The 27,860-nt window shown below is 45.4% G+C and overlaps 1 protein-coding gene across 1 annotated transcript; it reads right to left on the reverse strand.

The window, feature by feature from the left end:
• Positions 1–1,624: 1,624 nt before the first annotated feature.
• On the reverse strand, positions 1,625–27,063 carry ENPP6 (ectonucleotide pyrophosphatase/phosphodiesterase 6). Its single transcript, XM_072335141.1, has 8 exons — positions 26,641–27,063; positions 17,511–17,690; positions 11,952–12,063; positions 8,868–9,009; positions 7,451–7,630; positions 5,822–5,959; positions 4,838–4,961; positions 1,625–4,532 (listed from the first exon to the last, which is right to left on the reverse strand). The coding sequence occupies exons 1-8, from the start codon at positions 26,867–26,869 to the stop codon at positions 4,321–4,323; spliced, it is 1,317 nt and encodes a 438-aa protein (XP_072191242.1). The 5' UTR covers positions 26,870–27,063; the 3' UTR covers positions 1,625–4,320.
• Between the last annotated feature and the right edge of the window lie 797 nt (positions 27,064–27,860).

Raw genomic sequence — 27,860 nt, forward strand, 5'->3', positions numbered from 1 at the left:
TCTCCGTGCTTACTTTGCGTCCAAAAAACCCATCCTTTCACTCCAGGAGGAGAAGGCGTGTGATGCATCCCAGATGTCTGCATGAGGCTGCGGTCTGCAGACATAACAGATTGCGAGAGGGAGGTGGGGAAGGACGGAGCGACTGCTGCCACGTGCCCCTCTCGGCAGCGGGGGGGCTGTGAGGCTGACACTTTGCTGCACAGGCATATGAGATCCTCCAAATGGTTCTCATAGTTTATTTTCTGGCACTATCTGTACAATTGTTGAGAGCTCCCAAGTGATGATCCCCACGGTAAATTATGTATCCTTCCCTATTTGACTCATATATGAATTATTGTATGGCTTTTTGTTGTTTGTTTTCAATGGGACAAAGCTCCAGAGCAGCAAGCACTGGAGACCACAGACTGCCTGCAAACCACAAGAACCACCCATGCAACACAGCCAGCTGGTTGGCTTCGGGCAGCCCCAGCGCCCACTGAGACCACTCAGCCAGGAACAACCAGCCCTGAATGCTGCCCTCACCCTTCACCATCACAGGGTGCAGAGGAAACCTTCAGAGCTGTCTTTGCCATCGGTTCCGACAGCCACACCAGGGGAAGCCGTGGGGCGCATGGGGCAGCACCTCCTGCTGGGTGTAGGGTCGTTCAACAGGGGCTTTGCTCCGAGCCCATCCAAGGGCAGCCCTTGAGGGCAACGCGGACATGGGAGTGTCACAGCTTTCCCGGGCTGACCCCTGCACCGTCCTGAACAACCTCATCTGCCATGGCACGGCCCCTCAGCTTCTACACTGTTAATTCATCCATTTTCCTCTCTATGTATTAATGTTTTAAGCTGTAGCTGTCACGTCTGCACACTCACCAGCTGCTTTCCCATCTTTAATTGCCCTCGGAGGACTTCCCCAAGATCCACACCTGCTTTTCTACGGCCCTTCATTTGTCACTGTCCAAACTGGAGAAGGGAGCGTTTAAAATTCAGCCTTTATGACTGCGTTGTGTTTCTCCGCACCAGTGATTAATTGCTGGGCCCTTGCAGGCTGCATCCAGCAGCGCCTGCGAGCAGCAATCTGTGTTTAGCTGGGAAGCTCCCCACATATTAAAAGGCCCTTGGCCGTTTAATATCTTCCTGGTGGAGGACCTTGCATTTCTCCTTCCCGCTTGGTGGACACGGCCGTATGAGACGTGAGGGATTCGCTCCGAGCGTTCTGACCTCGGAAGGGCCGGCCCCGCTCCGGGCCAGGGCTCGGGCACCACGGTGGACGGAGGGAACCCGTGCTGGGGCCCGCCGTGCCGGCAGGGGGCGCTCCGAGCCCGGTAATGGCGGCCGATGCGGAGCGCGGCTCAGCCGCACAGACAGCGGTGCAGATCCAAAGCTCGGAGCAGGCGCTGAGCTGGGTGAGCTGGGCGCTCAGGGCACCAAGATGGCTCATGTCCCAGCGATGGAGAGCGGGCTGCGTACACCAAGCAGGACTGAGGAGGTGCAGCAGTGGCGTGTGGGAGATAGGAGAGCTCTCACTGTTAGTAATGCAGGTAAACTGACACAAGAAACAGTGGGGAAAGAAAAGTGCACCTGTTCAAAAGGTTAAATACTGACACGTGCCTGTGAAACAGGACCGAACATACAAGCTACAGTAGCTCACAAGATGTATTTAATGCCCCTAATTCAAGTGCTGACAACTGTGCTGTTCCTAAACAGTGTTATCACTCATCTTTCTGATGATGAATCATCAAATCTTCAAGCACTGCTTCTACACATTGATGCAGCAATCAAACGAGAGAGACAAGGTGTCAAGGCTGCTTCTTATTCTCAACAACCTTACAGTATTTACAAAGAGACGCGTATTTTGATGACAGCATTCTTAGAATTATTCACTTACTCACAATCAGTCGTCGCACAAAAACCCCACTCAGAAACACACCCACCTCAGCTGCGGAGTGCACAGAAGAATAGGTTAAAGACCCTGAATGAGAACTGATTCAGAGGTACGGAACTTTAGAGGAAGGCAGACACGCTTCTCCGGCACAGCCCACTGCCGTACCCCTGAAGCTAATGAGCTCCTTGTAGGTCTGCCGTCCAATCTCTGTTACAGACGGAGTATGTTTTGAGGCATAGCAGAATACAGCTGCGTGCTTTCAGGATGGGCTTGGCTTTTTTTCTGTAGGAGGATACTGGATTATTTTTCTAGCAAGAGTTAGAGCTGCAGACTGAAGGGGCCCGCATGCACTGAGTGCATCCTCTTGGTTTTCCAGCAAGACTTCCCCTGTTTTGCTGTTTGGTTATCTTGTGTTTGCTGATAATTTTCTCGCTTTAAAAATGTGCTCCAGTGAATTCATGGAGCCTGGTTCATTAAAGAGCAACAGGGAACTTTGAACACTGGATGCTTGTTTTACAGCTACTGCAAATGCTTAGAAAGCACTAAATTGCCTTTTATACTCAACAGTCTAATAACAAAGACTGATTTTCTCCCCTTTTTTTTCCCCAATTGATTTGATGGTTCACTTGAGCTTTAAAAAACACATTACATAAATCTTTATAGCTATTACAGAAGTCTTTTGTCAAGTTTAATTTGTTGTGCTTTTTTTTTTTTTTTTTTTTATCTTTTTTTCCCATAGTGTAATCATTCACCCTCAAACTCACTGTACCAGAATGGTACTTGACTCTGGATCCATGTGAATAACAAGCCTTAGAGGTTTATTTTGCACGGGGAGGGATCTAAATCCTTCCAGAGGCAGTTTTTCATTGGAAGCTTTTGGTTCAGAGGTATTGCAGAGAAGCGCCGAGCCCCTCTGAGGGTGTTGCAGAAGCCCACGGCCTCCCAAGGAGGAAAGGACACTTTGTAGGATCAGACCTTGGCGGCTCTGCTCTGGAGCGGCTAATTTCACAGCAGAAATGTAACGGTGCCCAAAGACCACCTCTCTGCCGACCCATCACGGTGTGCATACAGCTCGTGTTTAACACCGAGGGCTGTGACAAGCCGACAGTTTAGCAGTTCGGTGGCTTTAATCTTCTGAGCTCACTGAGCTGTGCTGCTGGCTCTGCTGCCAGCCATGTGCTGAGCACTGCCCCAGGGTAGAGCCACGGCTGCACTGGAGTGAAAGAGTAGGGGCAAACTGTTTTTTCTAGGGATTTACTGCACCTGCTGTGTTGATGTTTTCAGGATTACGTCACCTGTTTGACTTGCCTTTCAGGTGCCACTGCCTCTGAGAGCAGCTCCATGCTCTCCTGGCTGCATGTAACTTGACTGTTACCGGTTTCTTTGGGCTTGGTAATCCAAGGTAGGAATAGCAGCTAGGATTAACAGGAGGGAGAGATGGGAAGAGATGCATATGTGTAAACCTCTCTCCCTGCTGCAGAACACCACGTCTAAAGAAAAACGTGTGAAGCCCAGCACAGTGTTTTAATGGCAGAGAGCAGGAGCTGGTCGAAAAGCAGGTGTTGGAAACCTTCAGAAACACAATTGGGTTAAAGAAAAAAAGAAAAACAAAACAACTAAGCAGATGGAGATCATCTTCACCAAGGGAAACAGGGAGGCTGCTAAATGGCAGGCTTCCTCACTGTACTTTGTCCTGAGTGCGGTGTGTCCAGGTGCCATTACAAGTTCTTACTCTTTTAGATATGGAGGATTTCCATCACTCTCCATCCCCTGCCCCAGCCTCACTCCCTGATGCAGTCCCTGTCCCATGGGCATGCAGTGCCAGGGCTCACCTTAAGGAAGAGTGAAGGAAGAAAGGCTAAGAGAGGTAGGATGCTCTCACCGCTCTCCTCCTGATCCGCCTTTGTTGGCACTCAGATTACTCAGCATGTTTAGACTGGGCCTGGCCGGCATTGCAAGGAGAAGGTGGAGGGCTGCTGGGGTAAAGGACAAACCAGAAAGAGTGCAGGTGAATGCACTGAGGTCTGTCTCTACATCTGAGCTTCCCACTACCAGCAGCCAGGCTCAGCCTCTCTGTTAAACTTGCTGGATAAGATGTGCCTGATGTCCAAGGGTCTCCATATGCACCCACCAGAAAATGTTGCTGATAGCTGGCCTGAATCCTCCTCCTGTCACCAGTGCTGTAAATTCAGAGCAGCAACACTGGCTTTTCTGGCTGTGTTTAGAGCAGCACACAACTTGGCTCTGCATTGTAACTGGTGTAGAAGACGGCTGGGTCAGATTCACGGCCTGGTGCAGTACAGCAGATGGATGAGGACAGCACGCTAGTAAGGAAGCTATTATTCAAATGAAAGATTGTTGGGGGGGGGGGGGGGGGGGGAAGAAGAAGAAGGAAGCAAAAAAAAAGAAGAATCAAGTTTCTGGCAACACTGACAGACATTGTTTGGGAATCACAGCAACCAGAAGAGCAAGAGCAGAGTCAGTGCCAGCACACAGCCGCTCCGTGTGCAGAGTGGCACGCGGACAGCCGTGTTCTTCAGCATGCACTCCACCCTGGACCAGGAGCCATTGTTTGGCTGTGGCTGCACTCCTGCCAGGCTGCACATGACGTTGTAAACATCCACGGATCTGATGGGAGGCGCACGGTAGTTGGATCTGAAATCTGCAGGAAGAGCAGCAGAGGAGAGGCATCAGCGGCTGCAGCTGTGGGCTCTGCTGCTGAAATGATGGGCAAAGGGCTCTTCTGCCCTTCCTGGGGCTTAGCCAAGAGGCTGGGGTGCTTAATGTAATATGTATTATGATTTCTATTGTTGTATTTGATCATTACAATATATATAATTTACAGTATAACTTGGCAAAAGCTTTTGTTTTGGATGTTTTCATTCTCTATCCATTTGCTCAGCGGAATGCCCAGCTGGGGCATCCCCAGCCGCGTCCCTGGCAGGGATAGGAATGGTGGCATTGTACCTGGCCCGTATGCGAGGAAAATGCCCCTCATCTCCATCAGCTCATTGTCGTAGCCATGCCAGCCATTCTGCCAGGCCTCCCTCTTCCCTGTGCCGTTCTCCCAGAAGGGCAGCTTGTCCCTGCTCTGGGAAACAGCAGCAGAATTAGTTAGCAATACAAAGACAAAATTACTGTTATTATTATTATGATGGATGTATCGTAATATGTTGGTATGCAAATTGCCATGGGCACACTAGATATCTCTAGACATCTCTAGATGACCCACAGTCTCACCCTTCTTGTGGCCAGGGGGCTTGGGAGAAATGAGGCACTTTTAGGACAGAGTCTGGTGAGCGGGGAGGCTGGTGGAAGAAAAAGTACTGGAAGTAGAAGTGAAAGAAGCATAGTGAGATCTCAAGATTTTACTTAATAGAAACAGTCTTTTCACATCTGGCAAGAGCAGAACTGGCAGATGAACTGGCAGAAGGAAGAGGAGTAAATCAACACAACTATAATGGCAAATTATGGAAAAGGGGGAAGTCTATTTTAAGGATCCATCCTAACAATTTAACTTTGTCTAGCTTCAGCATAGCTGTCGTGCCCTTAGGCTTTTTTACGCTCACAGCAATATTTGATGTGAGCATTGCTGTCAGTCTAACTAAATGATGTAATAATTTGACTCAATGTCCAACAAAAAAATGATCATAGAATCGCAGAATCACCAAAGTTGGAAAAGACCTCCAAGATCACCCAGTCCAACTTTCCGCCTATCACGCAATATTTCCCACTAAACCATGTCCCTTAGTATAACATCTAAATATTTCGTGTACAGCTTGAGGGGCAGTGACTCCAGCAACCCCCTGGGCCTGCTTCAGTGCCTGACCACTCTTTTGGAAAAGCTGTTTTTCCTCACTTCCAAGCTGAATCTCCCCTGACATGTTCTTCTTTCTGTGTTCATGTATGGCACCTTTTCACATTGATATCTATTTTGCTTCTGTACCTTACCTCTACTATGAACCATCCCTCCTCAGCCACAAGAGTTAGAGGAGACACAAATTTTCCTTTTTTATAGAAAAACCTCTCTGGAATGTCCTCTATGTTGTAAACATCCATGTGTTCCACAGCTTTCAATTTTTGATATATCTGCAAAGAAAACAAGTGTGAGCACAGCACGTGGCTGTAAAGAACATATGCACACTTACAGTTCCATAAAAACACCTGATTTTTTTAAATGGCTAATCCCCCCCTTCATCATAAGGACATTCAAACTGGTCATCAAAAGGTGATGGCTGAAACTCTTCATCCTATAAGGAGTTGGGAAGCTGGGATTCAGCCCAGCCTTCTCACCATGGCTTGGACTAGGGAGTGCTCCTGTTGTCTCACCAGGACTTCTGGAGTGGCATAACTCTTAACTGCAATACCTCTGGGTTAGGATACAATCTAATTCCTGAGCATGGTTCTTTAAAGTGAATTAAAATTGTGGGATCTGACACTTGGGAAACTGAAAATCAAACTGATTTTGTTTGAAATGGCAGCACTCCAGTCAGAAGTTCTAAAAAGAAATGAAGGAAGAAGAAAACAAAACCATGATGTGAAGCACTGTACTCTCCATGAGGATATTAGGCTATTTAATGAAAGAGAAGTATGTGCTTAAAGAGCTTTGTCAGATGAAACCCCGTGTCTCTATGAAGTTGCAACCTACATTTGCCGTTGTTTGAAGGTCTTGTCAACAAAACTAGAGATTGCTGAGCTAAGGCAGAGGATGACGTTTATCAACGCTGTAATCCCCTGCAGGAACTTTGAGCAGTAGACTTAAACATGCCTCTAAGAAAACTGTCAGTCCTGGCACTAACTTACAATGTTCACAATATCCCAGCTGTACAAATCCTGGAGGGCTTCTGTGGGTTCAAAAATTGGCAGATGTTGTCTTCAACAAATTGCACGACTGACAATGCACTGCAATTTGATAAAATATAGGATAGAAAGCAACATCTCTCATCACTCACAAATGGATGCTTGTACTTCTCAAGCCCTGGATTCTGGTTCAGCTATAACTCACAAATGTATTAGTTACAGGCCTTGCATTATCATTCTTTTCAAGTGGTTTCCATATTTCTTTATGTATTGTTTTAATTTGCCCCTCAACATCCTGTAGTTCTAGCCTCAAGCTTTTATGATGGATTTCACCCAACATGCTTATTCATTTTTTCTTCTGGTAATTCTAGCCTATATGAGCTGATTACTCAATGTCTAAGGGTGTTCACTGGAGTAAAAATGCCTGACCTCTTTCAGATCTTTTGCTAATCCCAGCCACTGAGTCAGTAAATGGATTCATATATGTAAAATTTTGAAAAAAATCTTCTTCTTAGTTATTTATCAGAAGCAAACAGCGGTGGGCTTTGAAAACTTGTGTCTATGCCAAATGATAGTGGAAGGTCATGCTTTTAATTCGTCTGGTGTGAATTCCCTTTAGAAACCTCTGTTACAAGAGTGTAAAGGGTCAAAGTGGCTGTGGAGAAGAGCCACTTCTCTGAGGACAGAATTCAGATGTTGTGTTCATACTAAAGAAACAAGTGTCGTAGGAACCAAGGAAACATGAAATAAAATAGATCAGCACCAACAAGCTGCACATACCTCTGTATGCTTCTCTGCAGCAGGCCAAAGGCTCACAACAGGACCTCGGTCCTTCATCTGTATTGTATCACTCATATTGATGTAGTTTTTCAGCTCAATCACTTTGTCTGTCCAAGAGATGTCTGTCATCCCGTGATCAGAGAAGAGGAGGACATTGACGTCATGCTGAAGGCCCTTGTTCTGTGAAGTGAGTGCACGAAAGCCATTATGGCAAGGCTTCATACTGTCTGTACCTACTAGTATATTTTAAACCCCATTTGACCTCCTTTGATTTTAGTGGAAGTCCCCAGAAGTAGCATGACCAAAAATACCCTGCAGTGAACTTGGCCACCACCAATATCAGTGGCTGTCTGCTCTTGCATGCTGCTCTGAGAGAGCCTAAAGGATTAACACCAGAGAGAGATTTGCCAAAATACTCTCACTCCCCCCCCCACACACACCAAATAGCCAGATTCTACATCCCAGCCCCAGAAATGGTTGACCTAGTTAGGCTTAGATGGGATTTTATCCAGCTATTCATTGTCTGTAGGTCAAAATGGCTGGGGAAAAGTACCACCTGTGGCAAAGGTCTTCCTCACTTCCCCTCCTAAACACAGTCATTGGGCATTACAGCTTTTATCATTTAGCGAAAATGGAAAAATACATTCCTCTATCTTCAGAAGCACATAGAGTAATGTGTATTTAGCATTGTGAAAAGGGAGCAGAAATATTCATAGAACTGATATTTACCTAAAAGCTTGTTCTCTTCCTCACCACAAAATAATTTGGATAGCATTTTTTTTCTGTTTCTTTTGTTGAAGCAAAGCTTCATTTACGGAGATCTGAGTGGTACCATAAAAACTACCATAAAAGTTAATCATCAGATTTCATAAACCTTACCAAATGAGCTGTTCTCATTCACTCGCCTGCTATAAATTCCAGCCAGCAACATGAGTTATAAACAGCCACGCGTAGATTGATTTATGGCCTCCTGGGGCTATTGGGGTAACAGTCCACTGGGAGGACTATATCACCATCTACAAAACTATGAATCAGGAGAATGGTGTCTTACCTTCCACATGGTATCAATAGCCTCTCCTTTGGAAGAAATAAAAGTTTATTGCCAATACGTCCAATTAACAGGCATTAAACAGGCTCTTCGCAGTGCCACAAAGAGCAGTTTTTAAAGCTTTTTGAAGGCTGTGTTATGGTCTCAATTAATTACCAGCTTTGAAAAGGTTTCTCTAACAACTCCTATTGGAATGGCAACGTTACATGGACTTTGGGAAGAGACACAGGTAGTTCTGGAGCTCTAAGATGACACATGCACTGTAAACAGCAGATGCTGGTACTGTCAATACTACAGAGCAGCTACTAAGGATCACAGCACATAGAGAAGCAAAATGCATCCAGAACTCTATTTTCCAATGTCACTGACCTTAATCTGTGCAATCATGTTGCTCATGGCTTTGTCCACTGCCTTCAAAGCACTCTTCCGCTGCTCGGACCAGGGGCCATAGTGGTGGCCTTCCACATCAATACGCTCGTAGTATACAGCTGCCATTTCAGCACTGCCATTACTGGAAGATGGAGGGGAAGGAGAGGATGATGCGTGTGGGGGTGGTATGGGAGATTTCCTCTCCTAATAGAGTTAACATAGTTCTCCTTACCAGCACTTAGAGCACTGGAGCCCTCTGCTAGGTCTTCAAATTAGGAAGGCAGCTTGTCACTTAATGACAAAGAGCCTGAAAAAATACTGATTTCTGTGTTCAATTTCCCTTTTAAAAGGACTGTGGAAACTACAAGTAAAATGTGCTTTAATTATGGTTTGATTCTTCCAGCTTTCTCCTGTGCAAGGTCTTCCAAATCACCTAAGTCAACTCACGACAGGCTTTTCCATGACCATACAGAAACCCATGTAGTGTGATTTGGGGTGACATTTTAGGTGGGGTTTTTGTTCAGGAATCTGATCAATGAACAGAGGAAAACCAGGGTGATCACAGGGTTGCACAAGGTTAGTTGGTCACATATTTTTGCACTGAATGTCCCTCAGCCCCATTAGTAGCAGATACTTCAGTCCTTAATTACATTTTCATTACCACTGTACAGTTCACTACAAAGCTTGCTGAGAGCAGTTGTGTGGATAAAATCACAAATTTACGTTCAAGAAATTCAAACACAGCCATTTTCTACAGTACTTAATATGCGAGAGGGTAAGCCATCCATAAGATATGCCTTGATCCAGATCAAGATCCCTACAAAAAGATTTTGTGTGATTTTCTGACAGGTCTGACTTCTCTTATTAAAGATGTACAGGTAGTCTGGGATGACAAGTGAGACAGAAGACAAACAAAAGGAGGTGAGGGACTGAATGAATGAATTAGGACCTATCATCTACATTAGGGAGTTTGCTGTAGGCCGCAGAAGAGCAGTCCTGTAGGCAGCTGAATGCCTCTGCCTTGATGGGAATGTCTCTGCCAGTCATACTACGTGGTTTTAAAACCATTCAAAAGCATCAGCCCTCGCCACACTCCGTTTCATTTAAATTGTTACTTTCCATCTATCTTAGGCACAAATTAATTTCTAAAATGTAACCCTGTAATTTCTGTGCTGGATATGCCCTCAGTGAACTTCTTTAAACAGTTTTCTTCTGCAGCAATTGTATGGGAGATTGGTAATCACAGCCTGAACCTCTGATTAATCAGATGAGGCAAGTGTCAGGTCAGCTGTGGGAGCACAGGTGAGAGTAATGTAGCTGTGCTCCCGGAAGGGGTGGAGCTCGACTCCACCTCCTCTAGACCCCATTTAAGGGCTGACCACCACTAAGGCAGCATCTCTTGGAGATTGCTCCTTGGTGGAGATTGCCTCAGTGTTTCCCAGCAGACTGAAGACTTCCATATGGGTGAGTTTTATTGTAAATAACCTTTTGGATATTTATTACCATCTTTATATTATTGTTACTGTACAAGCAATGCCTGCTATTTCACTGCTGAGACTGCTTTGGCTTCTCACTTGCAATTAAAAGACCATTTTGATGTAGGCAAAAAATAAGAAAAGTCTTGACAGAGTAAAACAAATGGTCTTTCTTAGACCGTGGTGAGATTTCTCAATGAGGGCACAGTGCTCTAGTGATATATATTGAACCTTACATACAACTTCAATTTATGTTAGTCCCGTATTCTCCTATCATCAGTAAATTTCAAAAGAAATAGAAAAGGAAAACTTGCTAAGGAAAGCTGAACAACATCTATAATTGTACCAAGAAGGGTTTTATTTTATTAACACCCTTTAAAGGCACCATACAACTTTATGGAAACAATACTGAAGTTCTAGATGGGGAAGAAACATAAAGGAGGCTTTAGGGGGAGAGAAAGGAAGCCAGGCAGAAATTGTAGAGGGGGCAATCCACAAACAGAAACAGTTCAAAGAACAAACCATCCCTAGTTCCTGCAGGATCTGGAGGATTTGGGCCCTTTGGGAAGCTTGCTGCAGACAACATGGCAATATAGATGTATTCTCCTCCTGAAATGGCCAACTCTCACCTCTTGTGAGCTGCCCTTGCCCATACTTGCATGTCCCTGCTCTTCTCACTGCCAGCTGCAGCAAATAGCCTTGTGACTCCAGGTGAAATAGCTACTGAGACATTTTCAGTGGATTTTCAGGTGTTTTGAGACAACTTCCCTCTAAGCCTTCTAATGGCATTAATTTGCAAGTGTCTGTGCAACAGAACCCTGCTTGCAGCTGGGAGCAACGCCCCCTGCAGCTCTCCCATCATCTTGGAGCCTTTCTGTCAAGGACAAGTAACCCTCAGCACCTGCACACTAGGCTTTTCAGATTCCATTGGATAAATGGTGGAACCAACAAGGTTTTAAATGAGAAAGTTGATTTAGAGCAAAGGTAAGGCTTAGGCTACACATATGGTGGTGTAGTGTCAACACATGTAATTTTACAAGCTACAAGGAATTCTTCCTTGTTGACCTTTGGATAAGAGATGGTGCAACTGGAAAGCTGGGTGTGGAACATGCTGTTTTTCTAAGAGCCAGCTGAGAAATGTGTTATCGTGGTATTCATATTTACACAGAATCAATGTCTAATCCAAAAGAAATGTGCCTAAGATGCTTTAAAATGCAGAAGGAGCTAAAATGTTGTTCTTGTAAACTAGGGATTAGAGCTGAATGTCTTAGGAGTGTTCTCTACATCTTTGCATTTCAAAGTTTGCTACTGCAGGTCAGATGAGAGACTCTCACAGCCTGATACTGAAGTTGTTTGGAATGGTAAGTCAGGTTGTCTCCTCTGTGTTGTAAGCTACACACAATAAAAGGAACATGTGTTTCCCTCTGAACTTAACGTAACTTTCTGTTCCTGTACGTGATCATGTTTCTATTCCAGCATTATAATCCACTCTTGAACCTCATCTTCCTATGTTGGAGCTAATCCTGAAAATTGCCCAAGAGCTCATAGTAAACCCAAATACTGGCTTTTAGGAAAGGAAAGAACCCTATGCAGAATTTTAATGACGTACTGGAGAACCTCGAGAGCGTCGCTGATAGCATCCGCAAAGTTTTGGTCTGTTGGGACACTGAAGTATTCGCGGCAATAACTTGGTCTGACTCCAAGGATTTCAACCTCACAACCTATGAATGAAAAATACGGTAAGTTCTGCAGTTACACCTTCATTACAGACCCCACAGACTGTTATTCACAGTAAATTCCCTGTGACATTACTTACCTTACACTTTCCATGCTGGAAACTGCGGTTGGGAACAGAAAAGGGGAGAGAGGGATGTTGGATGAGTGCTTGCAGCAAATGGAACATTGGATCCTTTTATTTCCCTCTTTAAAAGGAAGGCATGACCTTCCCAGGACGCAAAGCTCAGATTCCCTCGTGGCCCATCATTTCCACCTAAATCACTTGGTTGTTTCCATCTTAACTACTCTGGCCACATACCCTCATTTCCAGACTTCCAACATAGTAGATTTAGATAACGTTCCCTCGAAGGTCGGCAAATATTTTCCACTTAGATACACTGCATCTTACATCATAATATCCTCTATAAACTGTATTTTATTATGTGATTCTGGAACTCTGCTATTAAATCTGTTTCCCAGGAGATCTTGTTGAAACAGTACAGACCAATTAACTCTCTTGGTAACTTGCATCCTTCCTTGAAAAAATACAGTCCAGAAATTTGTGGCAACAAATCCTACAGGAGAACACGGCCCCGAACACACAAAAACTTGTTTCTGTGGTTTTCTGCCCTTTTGCTCTCTGGTTCCTGCGCTGATGAATAACATTAATATTTAAAAGAACAGTGCTTTCAGAAACACTGAATTCATGCGAAATATGTTTAGAGAACCCCAGAGTGCTCCCATCAGAGCCATGAATTCACTGGTAGGTTACTGGGGCGCAAGAGAAAAAGTAGATCTTTTGGAAAATGTACTCTGTATACAGCCATACCGTCAGGTCAAAAAGGCAACTCTAAGCGGTACACTGAATCTGCCTACAATTAGGTCACTTTGCTCTCCCTTTGGGATGAAAGAGAGAGGCTTAAGGACTGTCAGAAGCTGATACATTGGCTGGGAGGAATTAAGGTTGCATAGGAGGTGTAAGTCTAGAGAGGACACTAGGGCAAATTGCAGAGCTCTTCTCTGAGACATTTCACAGCGGTTTGATCACTGGGACATTCAGCAGAGAGAAGCTGTCTGTGTCATGCACCTCAGCCTGCAGAAGCTCATATTGCTGAGATGCAATACTGGGATACAGGGAAAAGAAAACATCTTGCAAAATAAGTTGACCAAGAGACCTGGCATTGCAATGCGAGTCACAACAGGCAATTGCAAGGGATGTAGTATTTCAACAGATGAAATACCACACCTTTTGGCTTTGTTCAGTTTAGGCTGTCCATACTACACCTCTCCTATTTAGGCAATGACTTGCTGAAAACAGGCCTTTGACTGCTTTTTTGAATACTACTTTTGAATATTACCAAAACAACCAACAAGTTTAAAGGGGCATCCAATTTACATGCGAAAATGATGAGAGACCCATTTCTAAAGGATCTATACTCCAGTTTCTTCTGCTGCTGCAGTCATTCCAAACTTTTACATCTTCACTTCCGTCTAGGCACATACCTATCAGCATGCCCATGTAATTAATATGGTTGCACGCCTTGTACAACATTTACCTGGATGGGATTGCAGGCAAAGAAATTCTTACAATTAGAAGTGTAAGATTGAGTTGCTCAAATGCATTCTTCTGTATGATGTCCTGGGTGCTGCCAGCAGCAAAACACAAGATTTTAGGCACCACATATACTAGGGGCGATGCAGCAATCCTCTTTGATTCTGCTTGCGTTTCAAGCTGGAACTTCACAGCCAGTTTCTTCTCTGGCACTTCAGTCTTGGAAAAGACTGGCTCCAACGTCAGTCTTCTGGTAAGGGCATGTTTGGAAACACAAGGCCAGTCATAGCTAACTTGAGAACTGATGTCTGGAATTTTAGATTAGATGGATGGTTGCTCACAACCAGTGACTCATAGGTTGTCTTTTTCTCTTCAGATACTGACATTAGATTATAATTTTCTCAGATATTGCTCTCCAGAATTACATAATACTTTTAACTGACAGCATCAACTTCTTGGGTACCTGGACTATTTTAGTTGCTTTGATATCTTTGCTATTTCTAGATTGTCAAGGGATGAACATGGCGTATGAGCCTACAGAAGCAGCAAAAGTTAGAAGTTTCGGCCACTTCAGTGGTAAATGAGAAAGAAGAAGCAGACAAAAAGCAAGCAGTTCATTGTCAGTGTTCTGTTTTATTTGTTTGCTTAGGGTTTTGTGGTTTGGTTTGTTGTGGGATTTTTTGCCTCTGTAACAAACAGAACTTAAAATTGGATTTGTGATGTTCAAGGCTTGTTAAAATTCCAAATGACTGGCTCTGAAGACCTTCTAGTAATTACATTGCGTCTTGGTAGAGGCCAGGACAGATGGTAAATTTTTTCATTTAAATATAATGGGAAAGGATATTTGAAAGCATTTGAAGCCAGACAAAGGGAATGTTAAGCTTTCCTTGGTTCAAGTACAAATAGATGGGCTGTATGTGCTGAGATTTAACATTAAATACCTTTCCACATAGTTTCGTAGGAAATTAAACCTTTATTTTAAAACTTCAATTTCTGGAGCAGGAATAAGGAATTCTTTTGCAGTGATATATATGCTCTATCTGACATGGAGGCTTGAGCCTCTGCCAATTTTAAATTGTGTTTCTAAACATTGATTTAACAGTTGGACACTTCACATCATAACAAAAAGTTTTGACAGCTTTCCAAACTAGCTCCACGGTCTGGAAAACGTTGTGTCCAGATGACAAAAGGTTGGATTTGGAGTTTATTTTTTCCTTCCTCTCATTTCAGTACTCAGAAAAGACGTCACTGTACCTCATCTGAAGCACACAGTGCTGAAAAATGAACCTCAATACAGTGTTAGCAATTGTGTTTTTCTGAGTGATCAGACATTCAGACGGTGCACAACTTTTTCCCCCAGGAGTGCCTTGAAGAGCAGATGATTCCAGATAAACACATAATGCTCATCTATGAAGTGAGACTGTTTGTTGCAATTAATAAAAATAAAAAGCATCCCCACAAGTCAAATGCTTATGACAAGAGCTTTTGGCACAAGCAGCATTGGAACACCCAGCACAGTGGTGTTTCTGATCCTTTGCTTCCAGGGCTAGGATGGCCTGAATAAATGCTGCCCACTTGGCTTTGTTTACATTCAGATGTGGATAGATGCGATAGAAGAGTGTTCACACTCAACCAATTGCTTGGTGTCCCCTTGTTCTGGGGTTTAGACTTTGTTCTTCTAAGCACTGAATGTGCACACCACTGGAAGAGAGGGAAAGATATGAAGCAGCAGATTTTGGATTCCAAATTTGCAAAGCTTGGAACCGGCACTGATGAGGAAATGGTAGTGAAGTAAGTTGGCACTGGGAATTAGTCCTCTGGCATTCACAATACATTGTCATTACATTTGATCACTCTTGTTTGGGTCATTGTCTTCTGTGACTGCTGGCTAGAGAGAAAATAGCATCTTGCAGAGCAAAGTACAATGAACTTGGCACTATATTGCTGTTCCTGCTAACAAAGGGCTCTGAACAGCAGAGAACGTGCAGCCAGGCTTTTTGTTCTCATAAAGGAGTTTGAGAACAGGTTTTAGGATTGCCAAAAAAAGTGATCAGTTAATGTCTGTGACATCATTTTCAGTTGACATAAGTAGATGACCTGCAAATTTTCAGATGGAATGTATGGACTTGCAATTGAATATTCAACTCAAAAATCTGATCACGTCTCTTCACCAGACTTTCATAAGCCCTCTCTTACCGGAGAGAAATATCCCTCACTTCACAACCACACTTTACTCATGTCATTGCCCTTGGCAGTACACATACTTGTGAGCAGGAGGAATAAAACTTCATCAAAAATCTCTGACAAACACCTTGAGAGCTCACTAATTGCAGCCACTGCCATCAAACCTGCCCATTATGTTAGTGTCCTACTAGTTTTATGGCTTTGTTCCTCACTTTTTTTAGTTTTTAAAGAAAATATGTTGAAATTGAAGTGTTTTGTTACTTAAATATTAATAATACTGTATGTTTTATGAGGGTTGCTCTGAAAGTAATGCCTCCTGCATTACATTGGCCTATGATGCCAGGGGTGGATGTTGGTGGTATGGCAGTAGAAGTTGAACCTTCCCACCAATATTCTGATACATGTTGTTGCCATGTGACAGATGACAGTAGATGGGCACTCTGACAAAATGCTGTCTGATGTGAAAGTGCATACAAAGCAAAGGGGTGTCACTGAAATCCTCCACATGGAAAAAAAGCCACTCAGTGACATTCATTGATGCTTTCTTGATGCTTTTTGGAGGCCAAACAACAGTGGGTACAAGCGCAGTGAATGGTGCATTTCAGCAGTGGCAATAGTGATAGTAGTTCACCTCCACCAAGGCAAATACTGTGATACTGTGTGTGAAATAGGCTCTTGCTCATCACTGGTGAAAATGCACAGCTGATGGTGTTGAAAAAGAGTGTTTCATAGCCAAGAATTTGCTTTACCAAGTAGTGTTACTCTACTTGTTGTATTGGTTATAGTTTCAATGGAAATAAATAGAAGGTATTACCTATTACCTAAATAGAAGGTATTACCTTCAGAGCACTGTATGTGCAGCCCAAGACAATTCCTTTGTTCAACATGGCCCAGGCAAGCCAAAAGGTTGGATACTTGTGTTCTATCTAGTCTACAACTACAATCCTCTGAGATCACAATGCAATATTGCCACTTTTAGAGCTTTTCTCTCTGTCTAGCTTTTCTGTGTTCTTCATCTTAGTTTGTTCTTCCTTCCCATTCCTAAAACTGTGGCAGTTTTCCTGGAGAGAGTGGAAGGATGGTGTAAGCTGGCTGGCTGAGGGCCCCTAGAGATTTTGGTGATCCAGTATGCAACAGACCAGGGATGGAAAGGCAAAGTACCTCCGAATTAATGGCTCATACTTGGAGAAACTGATCAGAGAAGAGCTAGTGATGAATAAGACAATGATGCTGACTCCTGCTCAGCAAAAAAATGCCCTGCTTTCCACTGGGAATTTTGCTGCCTTCATAATACAGGTTGGTAGCCTTCAGCTCTCAGCTACTAAGTTTCAGGTTAAAAACAAATAAACATTGGGAGAGGATGGTTACTGTTTAGCCTATGGCACTGCTCTGTGAACCACTGAGCACAGCAGGGATACAGGTGAACAGAGGGGAGGAGTAGATGGGGAAGAAGGAGGTGCTCTGCAAGCCAACAGTGGCCCTAAACGTAATCTTTGACAGAATATTACTCCCAGAGATGCCTTAGTCATTTTTTCTCTTAGGCCAAGGCAAACTGCATATGGCTTAGAAAAGCAAATTCATTTCCATAAGGGATTAGTACAGTATTCATAATTCTTGTCTGTATTTCAGAACTGTAGTGTATGAGAAAGCCACCCTATGCAGTATGGAGCCCTTAAAAATACATCAACAACTGGTATTAATTTTTGACATACTAACCTGGCCAGTAGTACATGAAAACGTTCTTTTTTTCTTTCATCATTGTGACCCACAAAGGCTCCGATCCATTCCACCAGAGAGGTAAGAGGCTTTCTTTATTCACACCGATATCAAAAGATACATTCATCTTTGGGTCCCACATGTAGTTTCCAATCATCTGATGAACCTCACAGTGGCGACCTTTGGGGAGGGAGAAGAAAAAGAGCACTGTCAGACCCGCATTCTCCAGCAGAAGGATGCCATCAGCAACACATCCCTGTTACCACCTGCTCACTCAGCAAGTCAGCTGAAAAGATGCCTCTGGGAGCATGAATGGTGCAGAAAGAAAATGTAGTTAGCTCACCTGGAGCCTGCCAGCTTCTAGGGACCTGCAGCCAGAAGAAAGAACTCTCCCAGCCCAAACAACTCGCTGTAGCAGCAACCACAGAGATGCCATGTGTTGGGCTGAGATCTGGCTTCTCTGCATCCAACATCTGCCAGGTCTGAGACTATTTTAAGACACCCACCCACACACAGCCCCAGTACTGCAGTCTGTAAACAGGAAAGCGTGATCCAAAAACAGGGAATTTTGGGAAACTCACACTTGTCCTCTGCTTCATCTAGTGCATGCACTGCTCAGTACCAGTACTTAAAAAAGCAGAGCAACAGCACTCAGAATATGGGAAAAATAATAAAGAGCAAGGCCATCATCCTTCAAGTGGCCTGAAAGCTCCATGATGGTAAGGAGTAAGGGAAGCAGGCAGGACACAGCCAGTACAAGCAGCCCTCTCCATCCTCACTTCATGCTGTCCTGCTAAACCAGGTACTCACTCCCCTGAGGCTCTTTTTGTCACCAGGACCACCTAAGAGGCCCTCTACTCCTGGCATACACCTTAGCTGCAAGACACAGACCACAGGAGATCAAGCCAGAAGGTCCAAATGTGCAATCAGTCTGGATTGGAAGTGTCTGCTCTCTTCTTTGAAATAATCCATGTTCCACACTGTTTTTTCCTCATACAAGTCAGAAATAGGCTAAAACCTTTACATACTACTATTCATTTCCATTTTTGTTTGCTGGTTTTATTGTTTTTAAAAACACAAATATGTTTTGTTCTTGGTTCTTAGACAGCAATCATTGCATTAGACGTTTTCAAGCCCCCTCACTGCACGCTGGGTGTACTTGGGCAACTTTATATTACAAGACACTGGTATGTATTGGCTGAAAGCTGTCAGAAGAGAAGATACAGTACATTAAGAATTAATCTGCAAGTGAGTTAACAGAAACGGAAAACAAAATGTTAAAGATTAAGTTGTTCTGGAAGATAATGATTTCCTCATCTTAAAAAGCAACAGCTAATGTATCTATGAGACACCACCACCATTACCTGGTGACTCATGACATTTCAAGGATCCAGATTACAGACATCGATTACCGTGAGAACAAGCGTGGTGAGCAGAACTGAAATAACCTCAGCACACTTGTTTTAAAAAAGCAGAGGACTCTGTATACTTAGTGTACATGTGACCTTGAAATGGATCTTGAAAATCTCCTTCCTATTATACACTACATTAAAACAAACAGGCTTCTCCTTCCTATTATACACCATTTTAAAACAAACAGGCTTAATTTAGGAAAACTGGTGGACTGGAGGGGAAGTAATCTGTCCTCCTCAGGCTGCCAAGAGCTTTCTTCACTGTAAGTCTAAAAAGAACTAGTAGGAAGCCTATGTAGTACCTCAAAAACACAAGCTTCTTATTTAGAGCGCAGCCTCGTCTCTTCAGCTTCTTGAAGTCCATACATTCCTAGCCATATATCAACTTGCTAAACTGCAGAGCCAGCAACTGGTGCTAGCCCCAGAAGCCTTCAGGTTGGGTTGAAACTGGGAGGCCACGCATCTGTTTGATGCACAGTACAGCTTTCATACAAAAACCATGAGCTCCAGCTGCTACTGATGTCAGCTCCCTATAGGATTTGAGGTCTACTGGCAGTTGGCTCACCTCTTTAAGGAACAGAACAGAGCTTGTTCGTTGTAGCGTTGTTGCGAAGTTTCATTATATGTGTGCTGTAATACAGAGGAATCTTCCTGAACACCACATTAAATGGGTCCATTCTTCTATAGGTTCCAAGTCTTTTTACACTAAAGAGACACCTCATACCTGGGAGGCAGTGTTTTAAGAGGAATGTGATTCGACTGTTGTTTTGGAAACATCTGCAGTACATGCCAGACTCCAAAGCACTTCTATATGCTGCTAGTTGTGCTCTTGGAGAACCGCTACAGCAACAAATAATTGCAATACATACATAATAAAGCACAGAAACACCTGAACTATCTTCATCTTATTTTAAGGGGTGATGTAAATATTTTTCAAGTTTACAGACTCACAGGGCCAGAAGGGAACATCAGATGAGCAGACAGGACCATATAACGCTGACCAGAGCCATTCCCCTCTGCTTGCCTGGAGCCTGTGTCCCAGGCAGACCTTAGATCTCCTTGCAAAACATCAGTAACCAACTAATAGTCTCTTCCATGCATTGCTCATCCCAATATTCATCACTGGGAAACGCCATTCAAAAAGTATGCCTGCTCTCTAATTTGATTTTTGTCCTGTGTTAATCTTCAGCCATGGCCCTTTTGTGCTTCACTCAGATTAAAAAGCCCTGCAATAGAAAGGATATCTCCCTTAAAGACACATACATGGAATTAAGGTCATTTCACAGATTTCTTCTGAGCCAAATGTGCTTCCCAAGTTCCTTTACATCCTTTGCTGTAATTCATTTCCCCCAGCCTGAGAAAACGACCTCTGGTGATCCTCTTTTTAACAACTGTCAAAATAGTACCGTGTTGTTATATGGTCACCATAGCGTGCTGAATTTATTATTGCTTCCATTACTGCTACTTTCCTCTGTAATCAAATATTAACTCTAGAGCTCCAAAAGAAGCAGCAGGGCAAAACCCACATGCAGTGGACAGATGTCATGAGTTAAACTCACTGCAGTTGCAGTAAAAGAACAACCCTTCCTCAATTACCAGAGGAAAAGACAGAACATCTAGTTCTCAGGAATATAACTGCTGTATCCTTCTGGAAGAGCGCCAGGAGAAGGAACTGAGTTCCTTCATGCAAACCCTGTAAGTTTCTGCAGCAGAGTAGAAGAGACCTCCCAACTACCGTGCCAGTGTGTGGAATTGAATGTCTCACACCATTGTTTGCTGCCTAGCCCTGGCATCACACTAGTTCCTTGAGAAGTCAGTGTGAGCCCATATCCTGATGAAATGGCCCTACCACTTGCAAGTCCCCAATTGAAAACAGTTCCTGCAAGATGTGAGCAAACGATTTATGCTCCCAGAAGAGCATGTTGGCAATGCCGTTCCATTTTTTTATGGCCCTCAGTACCACACTGCTACAAAGCTGAAACACATTAGCCTACATCAAGTGAGAACTTGCTATACAAGTAAGTTCACACCAAAAGACATAGAAAAACCTGCTGTGGGCAGCATTTATTTATTTCTAAAGGGGATTCATTGATCTGCAACTCCTGTGCCTGAGCAGCCACAGCTCTAAGCAGTTCATGGATCAGAGCACAGCAATGTGCAGAGCTGCTGGGTGCACCATTAGAGAGAGAACAAGCCTCTGGCAGCATTCTTTCCATCACTTTTCTTACTTTTAATTCTAGACAGGGAGATACTTTGACACATGAATGTCCACTTACTGCTAATAGCTGTTCGCAGGTGTACTAGCTATGGGCTGCTCATCCCTCATCACATTCATTCCATCCTTCTGTCTTTTTTCCTGTTTGGACAGGGAAGCTGAGGTCATTTTGTTTCTCTGGTACTGATAACCAGCCTCTCTCTTGTACTCCTAGCCCTGAAATTTTTATGTCTCAAACAATGTGAGTACTGTTAATCCCCTCCTCTCTGGTGTTTCATTTGGTAGCCTGAGATAGATTTTAATGAAGCATGCTCTAAAGGAAAAAATAACAACCAAAAACATTAAAAACTAGGATCTTCAAAATTCTCTTGTCTTTGGCTCATGTAAGAGCTTGCTTAGGTAATGAACAGAAGCCGTCAGCATGCTTTCTGGGACCAGCCTGGAGCTCAGGTTCTGTCTAACAGACAGCAGAAACGGGACATCCACTGAAACCATCACCAGCAAAAATGAGAGCCACGTTGGTTTGAGCACTGCAATACTGACCACTCCATCAGCGTATGTAGCTCTGCAGTTTTAAAGCAAGAGAAAGAACAGGTCTCAAAGTGAAACACACACTTTCTCAGCTCACAGAGATGGCTGTGGTAGGGTAGTGGCTGCGTTTGTGTTTTGCTGGTTTTGGCCACATCCCCTGCTGACAGAGCTCAAAGGGCACACTCACAGTGGTGACAGTTAATTATTAAGCATGGAAATCCCTATCCTCCATCTGTGCTGCACAGCCATGACTTGTGCTGCCTGGAGAAGGCAGCAGGCAAGGCTCCCTGCAGGTACCGTGTGGCTGGTAGGCCTGCAGTGCCATGCTGTAAGCCAGGAAACCACCACAGGATAAATGTGCATGTGAGGGTGAGCAGTCTGCATGGCACACCAGCATCGCAGTGCACAGCAGGATTGGCTGTACTGAAGGGAAAATGAGAGTACACTGAGCTATAGCAGCAGTGGGACGGCTCTGTAAAGACCACAGACCTCAACCTAGGGTTCAGAAGACCTGAGTTGCCTTCTGCTCCACCTCTTCCTCTATCTCACATGATCCATGGGGTCTTGCAGCCTCCTTGCCAAGAACAGACCTCTCAGAAAAGAGGCATGGATGCTGCTTGCCCACTGTTCTCCACGCATGGATTTCCACCATCAGGATCTCCCTCCACTACCCTGTCCAGAGGCCAAGAAAGGCCACACAGCCAGCAGAAAGGCCTGCATTTGATGTTGGGATCTCAGAAAATAAATCCAGCCCCAGTCCCCATCTCAGAAGCAGTGCTGATGTTTACAGTGGCTGGGGCTCAGCACACAGGGGCCCTGCAGATGGTGTAGACCTGTCCTTGGCCAAGCCAGAGGGACCGCAGGGCTGGGGTGCACCCACAGGACCCATTGCCTGTGGCTGCCTCCAAAGCTCTGCAACATAAGCAGCTTTTCTCCTGAGAAAGAGCACGCATGGCTCCCCAAATAACTCCTGTTGTGAATGGAGACCTCAGATTTTCCATTTACTTTGGCATGAAACCTCCCAGCAGAGCCAAGCCAAGACAGAGAAAGGGAAGCACTAAGCACTTTCCATAGGACAAGATCCTGAGGTGGCTTGTGCTCTTAACTCCTTTCTTTGCATAACAAAACAACACGTGGTGTGACTAAGGGAGCATTTTGGATTGGTAGATCGGGGTTCCTTCTTTCCTCTACTGTCAAACCCACTTCAAGTTGCACAGAGCTCTCTCCAACACAACATCAGGGACATTTTTTGCCTGTTTCACCATTTAAGTGTTGCTTTCCATCACTAACACAGCCTTGCTTCTCCCTGGTGAGCTCCTTACATATACTTGGATTTAAGGCCATGCAAGCACCAGAACCAGGATGTTTCTGTTACCAGAGTGCCTTCCTGCCTGTGCTCATTTCTCACCTGCAATCACAGAACTCTGTGATAGTAGGGAAAAAAAAAAAAAAAAAAAAAAAAAAAAGAAAGCAAGAAAGAAAGCAAGAAAGAAAGCCATCAAGCTGCAATATCAGATATGGAGAATGGTAAGTTCGGACATCAGGTAGGGTCTAGATTAGCAGCAAAAGAGTTAGGGGAAGAACTAATTTATTATGAGGAGGGTTGACACAGAACACTATTGTTTTTAACTCAGATTTGAGGATTAGCAGTAAAAAATTTCTTCTGTTTACCCTCTCTATATAACAAGCAGTCCCACCTCTGGCAGGGCTCTATGGCTCATTGCACTTATTAGCCAAACGCTCTGGCTGTAGCCTGGTCACATTTCACAGCCTGGTGGCTGTCATCCTAACCCATCATTCCCTGAATTCATTAGTTTTAACAACTCATAATCCTCCCAGTTTCACAACCATAGGTTTTCAATTAGTTTTACCATCATTACCATGCAGTGCAGCATGATCACGACATCTCCACCCCATGCTTCTCAATATTTAACCAGTTATTTCACCAAGACTTTTTGTAACACATTACCTAAGCTGTGTGCTCTTTCTCCCGCTGCAGCTACTAAATACTGACAGCAAAACAGGGTGTTTTATGTTGCTTTTTAGATCCATGCCTCTTGGCCATCAGTTTTGGTTAGAACATCTTTGGCTAAACCTCAGCGAACTCTCCTGTGGTAGGCTGTCGGTTGGGCTTGGTAATCCTGAGGGCCTTTTCCAACCTAAATGCTTCTCTGTTTGAACCACCCCCTCCAGATTCACAGAGCTCACACAGACACTTAGCCAAGGGCAAAGTGCAAAAAGGAGAGACCTTGCTCATGAGAATGGAAGGTAAAAAGAGGGAAATGCATCTCAGCTGCAGCATCCTCATGCGTAGGCTCACAGTGAGCCCAGATTGGTGCTGCAAGCATTCCTGAGTGGATATGGCTCCTCACAGGCTTGTGAATGCCCAAGGAAAGAAGGGATGCAATGCTCAGAGTGAGAGATGGGACGTAAGAAGCAAATCAGAGTGGGTGTGTACCAATGTTTGTCAAGCTGGTTTACTGAATATAAGCCTATGGACTATGAAAGCGCTCTTAGAAATGCTGACATGCAGCAATTTGAATGTTGGAATGAATTTCTTAACTCATGATACAGCAGCTCAGGACAAGACAATACAGAATAGATTGTCCTTGTAGTCCCTGATTTCCCAGAACAAACTAGTAACATTTAAGTCCTGCGTGTGCCAGTTTCTAAAGGAAGAAGAGTTAGTTACAAGCATCCCCCACAGCACAGACACGCAAATCATGGCATCTAATGGGAAATCAGATTGAACAGCATACAGCTTCACCCCCACCAGCACTACATCTGCCTTCTGCTTCAGCATCTCCAAAGCCTGATAAAAAGGACCTGTGGACACAGGTGGATGGCATCCAGACATGAGGCAGCAGTGTGCACTTGCAGCCCAGAAAGCCAACAGTGTCCTGGACTGTGTCAACAGAAGCACAGCCAGCAGGTCAAGGAGGTGATCCTGACCTTCTGCTCTGTGCTGTGAGACCTTATCTGGAGCATTGTGTCCAGATGGGGGAGAGGGTGGACCTCATACAGGAGAGATGTGGACCTGCTGGTCCACATCCAGAGGAGGGACACAGAAATGACCCAAGGGATGCAACACCTCCCCAAGAGGACAGGCTGAGAGTTGGGGCTGTGCAGCATGGAGAAGGCTCTGGGGAGACCTGAGAGCAGCCTTTCAGTATCTGAAGGGGGGCAGTAAGAAGAATGGGAACAGGCTCTTTAGCATGGTCTGCTGTGACAGAACAAGAGGAAATGGTTTCACACTGAAAGAGGGAAGATTTAGACTGGGCATAAGGAAGAAGTGTTTTATGCTAAGGGCAGTGAGGCACTGGCACAGGTTGCCCAGAAAGGCAGTGAATGCCCCATCCCTGGAGACAACAAAGGTCAGGCTGGAACACCTGATGGAGCTGTAGGTATCCCTGTTTGTTGCAGGGAGTGGGACTGCGGCCTTTAGGGGTCCCTTCCAAGGCAAACAATTCTGTGATTCTATGAAACACACCTACACTGAGTGCTCAGGAGCAGTCTCAGATCTTCCCCTGGGCTTGTTTGTTACCTGAATCCAGTCCTCATTTCTTGCTGACCTGCTCATGTGCTGTGGCTCATACACCACAAATGTTAATTACTGTTTGCAGGCCATTTGTATTTGCATGGAGAGCCCTGTCGTGAAGGTCAGGAGACTTCAGAAAGTCTGTGAGACAGAGCTCTATCTCATGGCTTCACACTAGAACCTGGTACCCTGGAATGTGACAAGTCTGGTAGGCATGATTCATTGCCTAAAACAGAACCCTTTTCTGAGTACTAAACCCTCCGAAGGGCTGATGATGGACATCCACACTTAATAGGAATGATGACAAGGTGTGGTAAGGAGAGAAAGCAGTTGCTCCCTGTTCCTCTTAATGACTTTGTCCAAAGGCTTTTCACAAATAGAAAGTGTTAAGCACGCACCTAAAGGAAATGATCCCCAGTGGAGTGGCAGTCTTCAGTTGACAGTTTCTACTTATTTTTTAAAGCTCATAGTGGAAACGAGCACTGTCAGGCATTCCTCTCTCAAGAAGGGGAGGAGGGAGTTAAACAGTTTCAAAACAAGCTGGACACCACTGATGTCAGGTCCTGCCTTACAATGGCATCTCTTTGCCCTCCCAGCAAGCAGCATACAGACTGCTGGGCTGTGCATTGTTCTGCAGGCAGCAGAAGATGCCACCAACCCAGGAGGGAATGGACTTTCCCACTGTTCCCAGATAGCTGAAAGGCCCCGTATGTCAAATAACTGCAGAGAAAGGATCCATTCTGAAGCTCCAGAAAAACTTTTCTGTCTCTTTACGCACTTGGATCTTGTTTGCAGGGTGCCTTTAACTAATAGGGACGGTTCAGCTGCACTCTGCATCTTCCTAGTGCCTCTACAGTGATATATTGTCCTGTTTACGTTAAAAGGAAACGGCTTTGGGAGCATTACATCTCCCACTTCCTCGAGTGCTCAGAAGAAAGGAGCCAGGAGGGGAGCAGCAGCGAAGCTCCCTGATAGCTTTTTGTTTGGCTGCTGTAAGGACTCGTAGCAAAGTCAGGGCAGGAACCGATGACGGCAAAAAGTAGTACTAAAAAGAAGTACAACACCGAACTTTCTGAAGCGGACCTGCCGGCTGAAAACAAGCCTCTTCGTAGTCGCCCCCTCAGTACACATGCCTTCTTATAGACTGAAAGCCGTCTGAGCAACCCCGTGCTCACAGCTTTCCACTTATTTCTGCGTTCAGAGCGCAGCAGGCAAGGCGGGGAGCCCCGCGTCGCAATAAAACCCGCTCCTAGCGGCTTTCCCGGCTCAGGACAGCTCTGATTATCCTCGCACCTACCGCAGCAGCACTGTGCTACCGTACCTTTAGGCTCCCAGCTAACAGCATGACGGGGACACTCACAAGTTCTGCACGCGAAGAGGCAGGCGAGATGCCCTCCGCTTCTGCACGGAGCATCGCGGCAGCGAATCACTCACCCGTCATCAGCGTGTAGTAGTTGGGGTAGGAGAGGCTGGGAAAGTCGGGCGTCATGTAGTCCACCTTCACCCCCATGCCGATGATGTCCCGAAAGCCCGGCAGGGACTCCAGCTCCGCGTCGTCGATGTAGTCGAAGCGGAAACCGTCGAGGAGGAAAAGCAGCAGCTTGCGGCGGGCAGATGCGAGGGAGAGGAGGGCGAGGAAGACGAGGATCGCGCGGCTCCCCATGGCGGGCCAAGCGGCGAAGGCTGTGCGGCGGGGCCGGACCTGGAATCGCTCTCTTCCACCCTCTTTAAAGCTACAGCCGCGCTGCAGCGCCGCGCGTTAATTGCTAGCGGATGATGGGTTGCCGGGCTGCTGTGTGGGCGGGAGAACAGCGTGCGGGGCACCGCCAGGGACCGTCTTGGGCGTGCTGCGGGACTAAGCTGCTCCTCGTGCTTTAATAGGAGAACGCAGCTCTACCGCTGTTAGGGGTAAGAGCTGGGCGGTGCCAAATTTCACATTAATGAAGAGTTGTTTGCGCCTTGGTCGCAACTCCCTGCAGGGTCCTCCTCCCGCCAGCACAGAAGTAACGGTGTCTTCGCAGCCCGGCTTTCCTGCAGCGCCGGACGCTGCCTCACATTAACCCCGCTCAACTCGGGCCAAGCGCTGCCGGCTGGGCAGCACGGACACCAGCCTTCCTCGCAGCCTGCCTCCCCTTTGCCCCACTCAGAGCTACCCGCACCTGTGCGAGGGCTGAGCACAAAGCACCGTGTGTTGGCACCCCGAGCTGGGGCAGGGCTCTTCGTGCTTCTGCCCTTCACTTTGCATTTACAGCTGTTACCATCTTGGCAACTTTAGGCTTTTCTGTATTTTCCCTTATCTTATCTTGCCTGGCTTTATTTTTGTCTGTCTCTTGGCACAACTGCAGCTCGTAGCAGAACTGTGCAACCACACTGCGGCCCAGGTCAGACAGCTGCTTTGGGGCTGCCGGCAAATCCCATGCCCAAGAGAAGGCCTGCTCTGCTGGGATGACAGCAGGTCCTGGAGCAGACAGTGCCAAGGCCAGCAGGGCACAGCACCCTACTCCAGCCAGGACTACAGGGCTCCCAGCCTTCCTGCAGCTCAGGGCCAGACCCTCTCTGAAGCGGGCTGCCTATATAAACACCACCTACTTAGGCTTTTCCTCGTGCACAAGAATCCTCCAAAGTATTTGCCAGGCTGGGAGAGATGCCACAGC

Source organism: Excalfactoria chinensis, chromosome 4 (genome assembly GCF_039878825.1).
Source record: "Excalfactoria chinensis isolate bCotChi1 chromosome 4, bCotChi1.hap2, whole genome shotgun sequence".
Taxonomy (NCBI): domain Eukaryota; kingdom Metazoa; phylum Chordata; class Aves; order Galliformes; family Phasianidae; genus Excalfactoria; species Excalfactoria chinensis.

Coding starts and splice junctions, on each gene's coding strand:
- ENPP6 (XM_072335141.1), bottom strand. CDS start 26,869: ATGGGGAGCCGCGCGATCCTCGTCTTCCTCGCCCTCCTCTCCCTCGCA. Junction 7,631..8,867: donor ACATGATTGCACAGATTAAG/GTCAGTGACATT, acceptor CTCACTTCACAG/AACAAGGGCCTTCAGCATGA. Junction 4,962..5,821: donor AGGGATGGTTCATAGTAGAG/GTAAGGTACAGA, acceptor GCTGTTTCCCAG/AGCAGGGACAAGCTGCCCTT.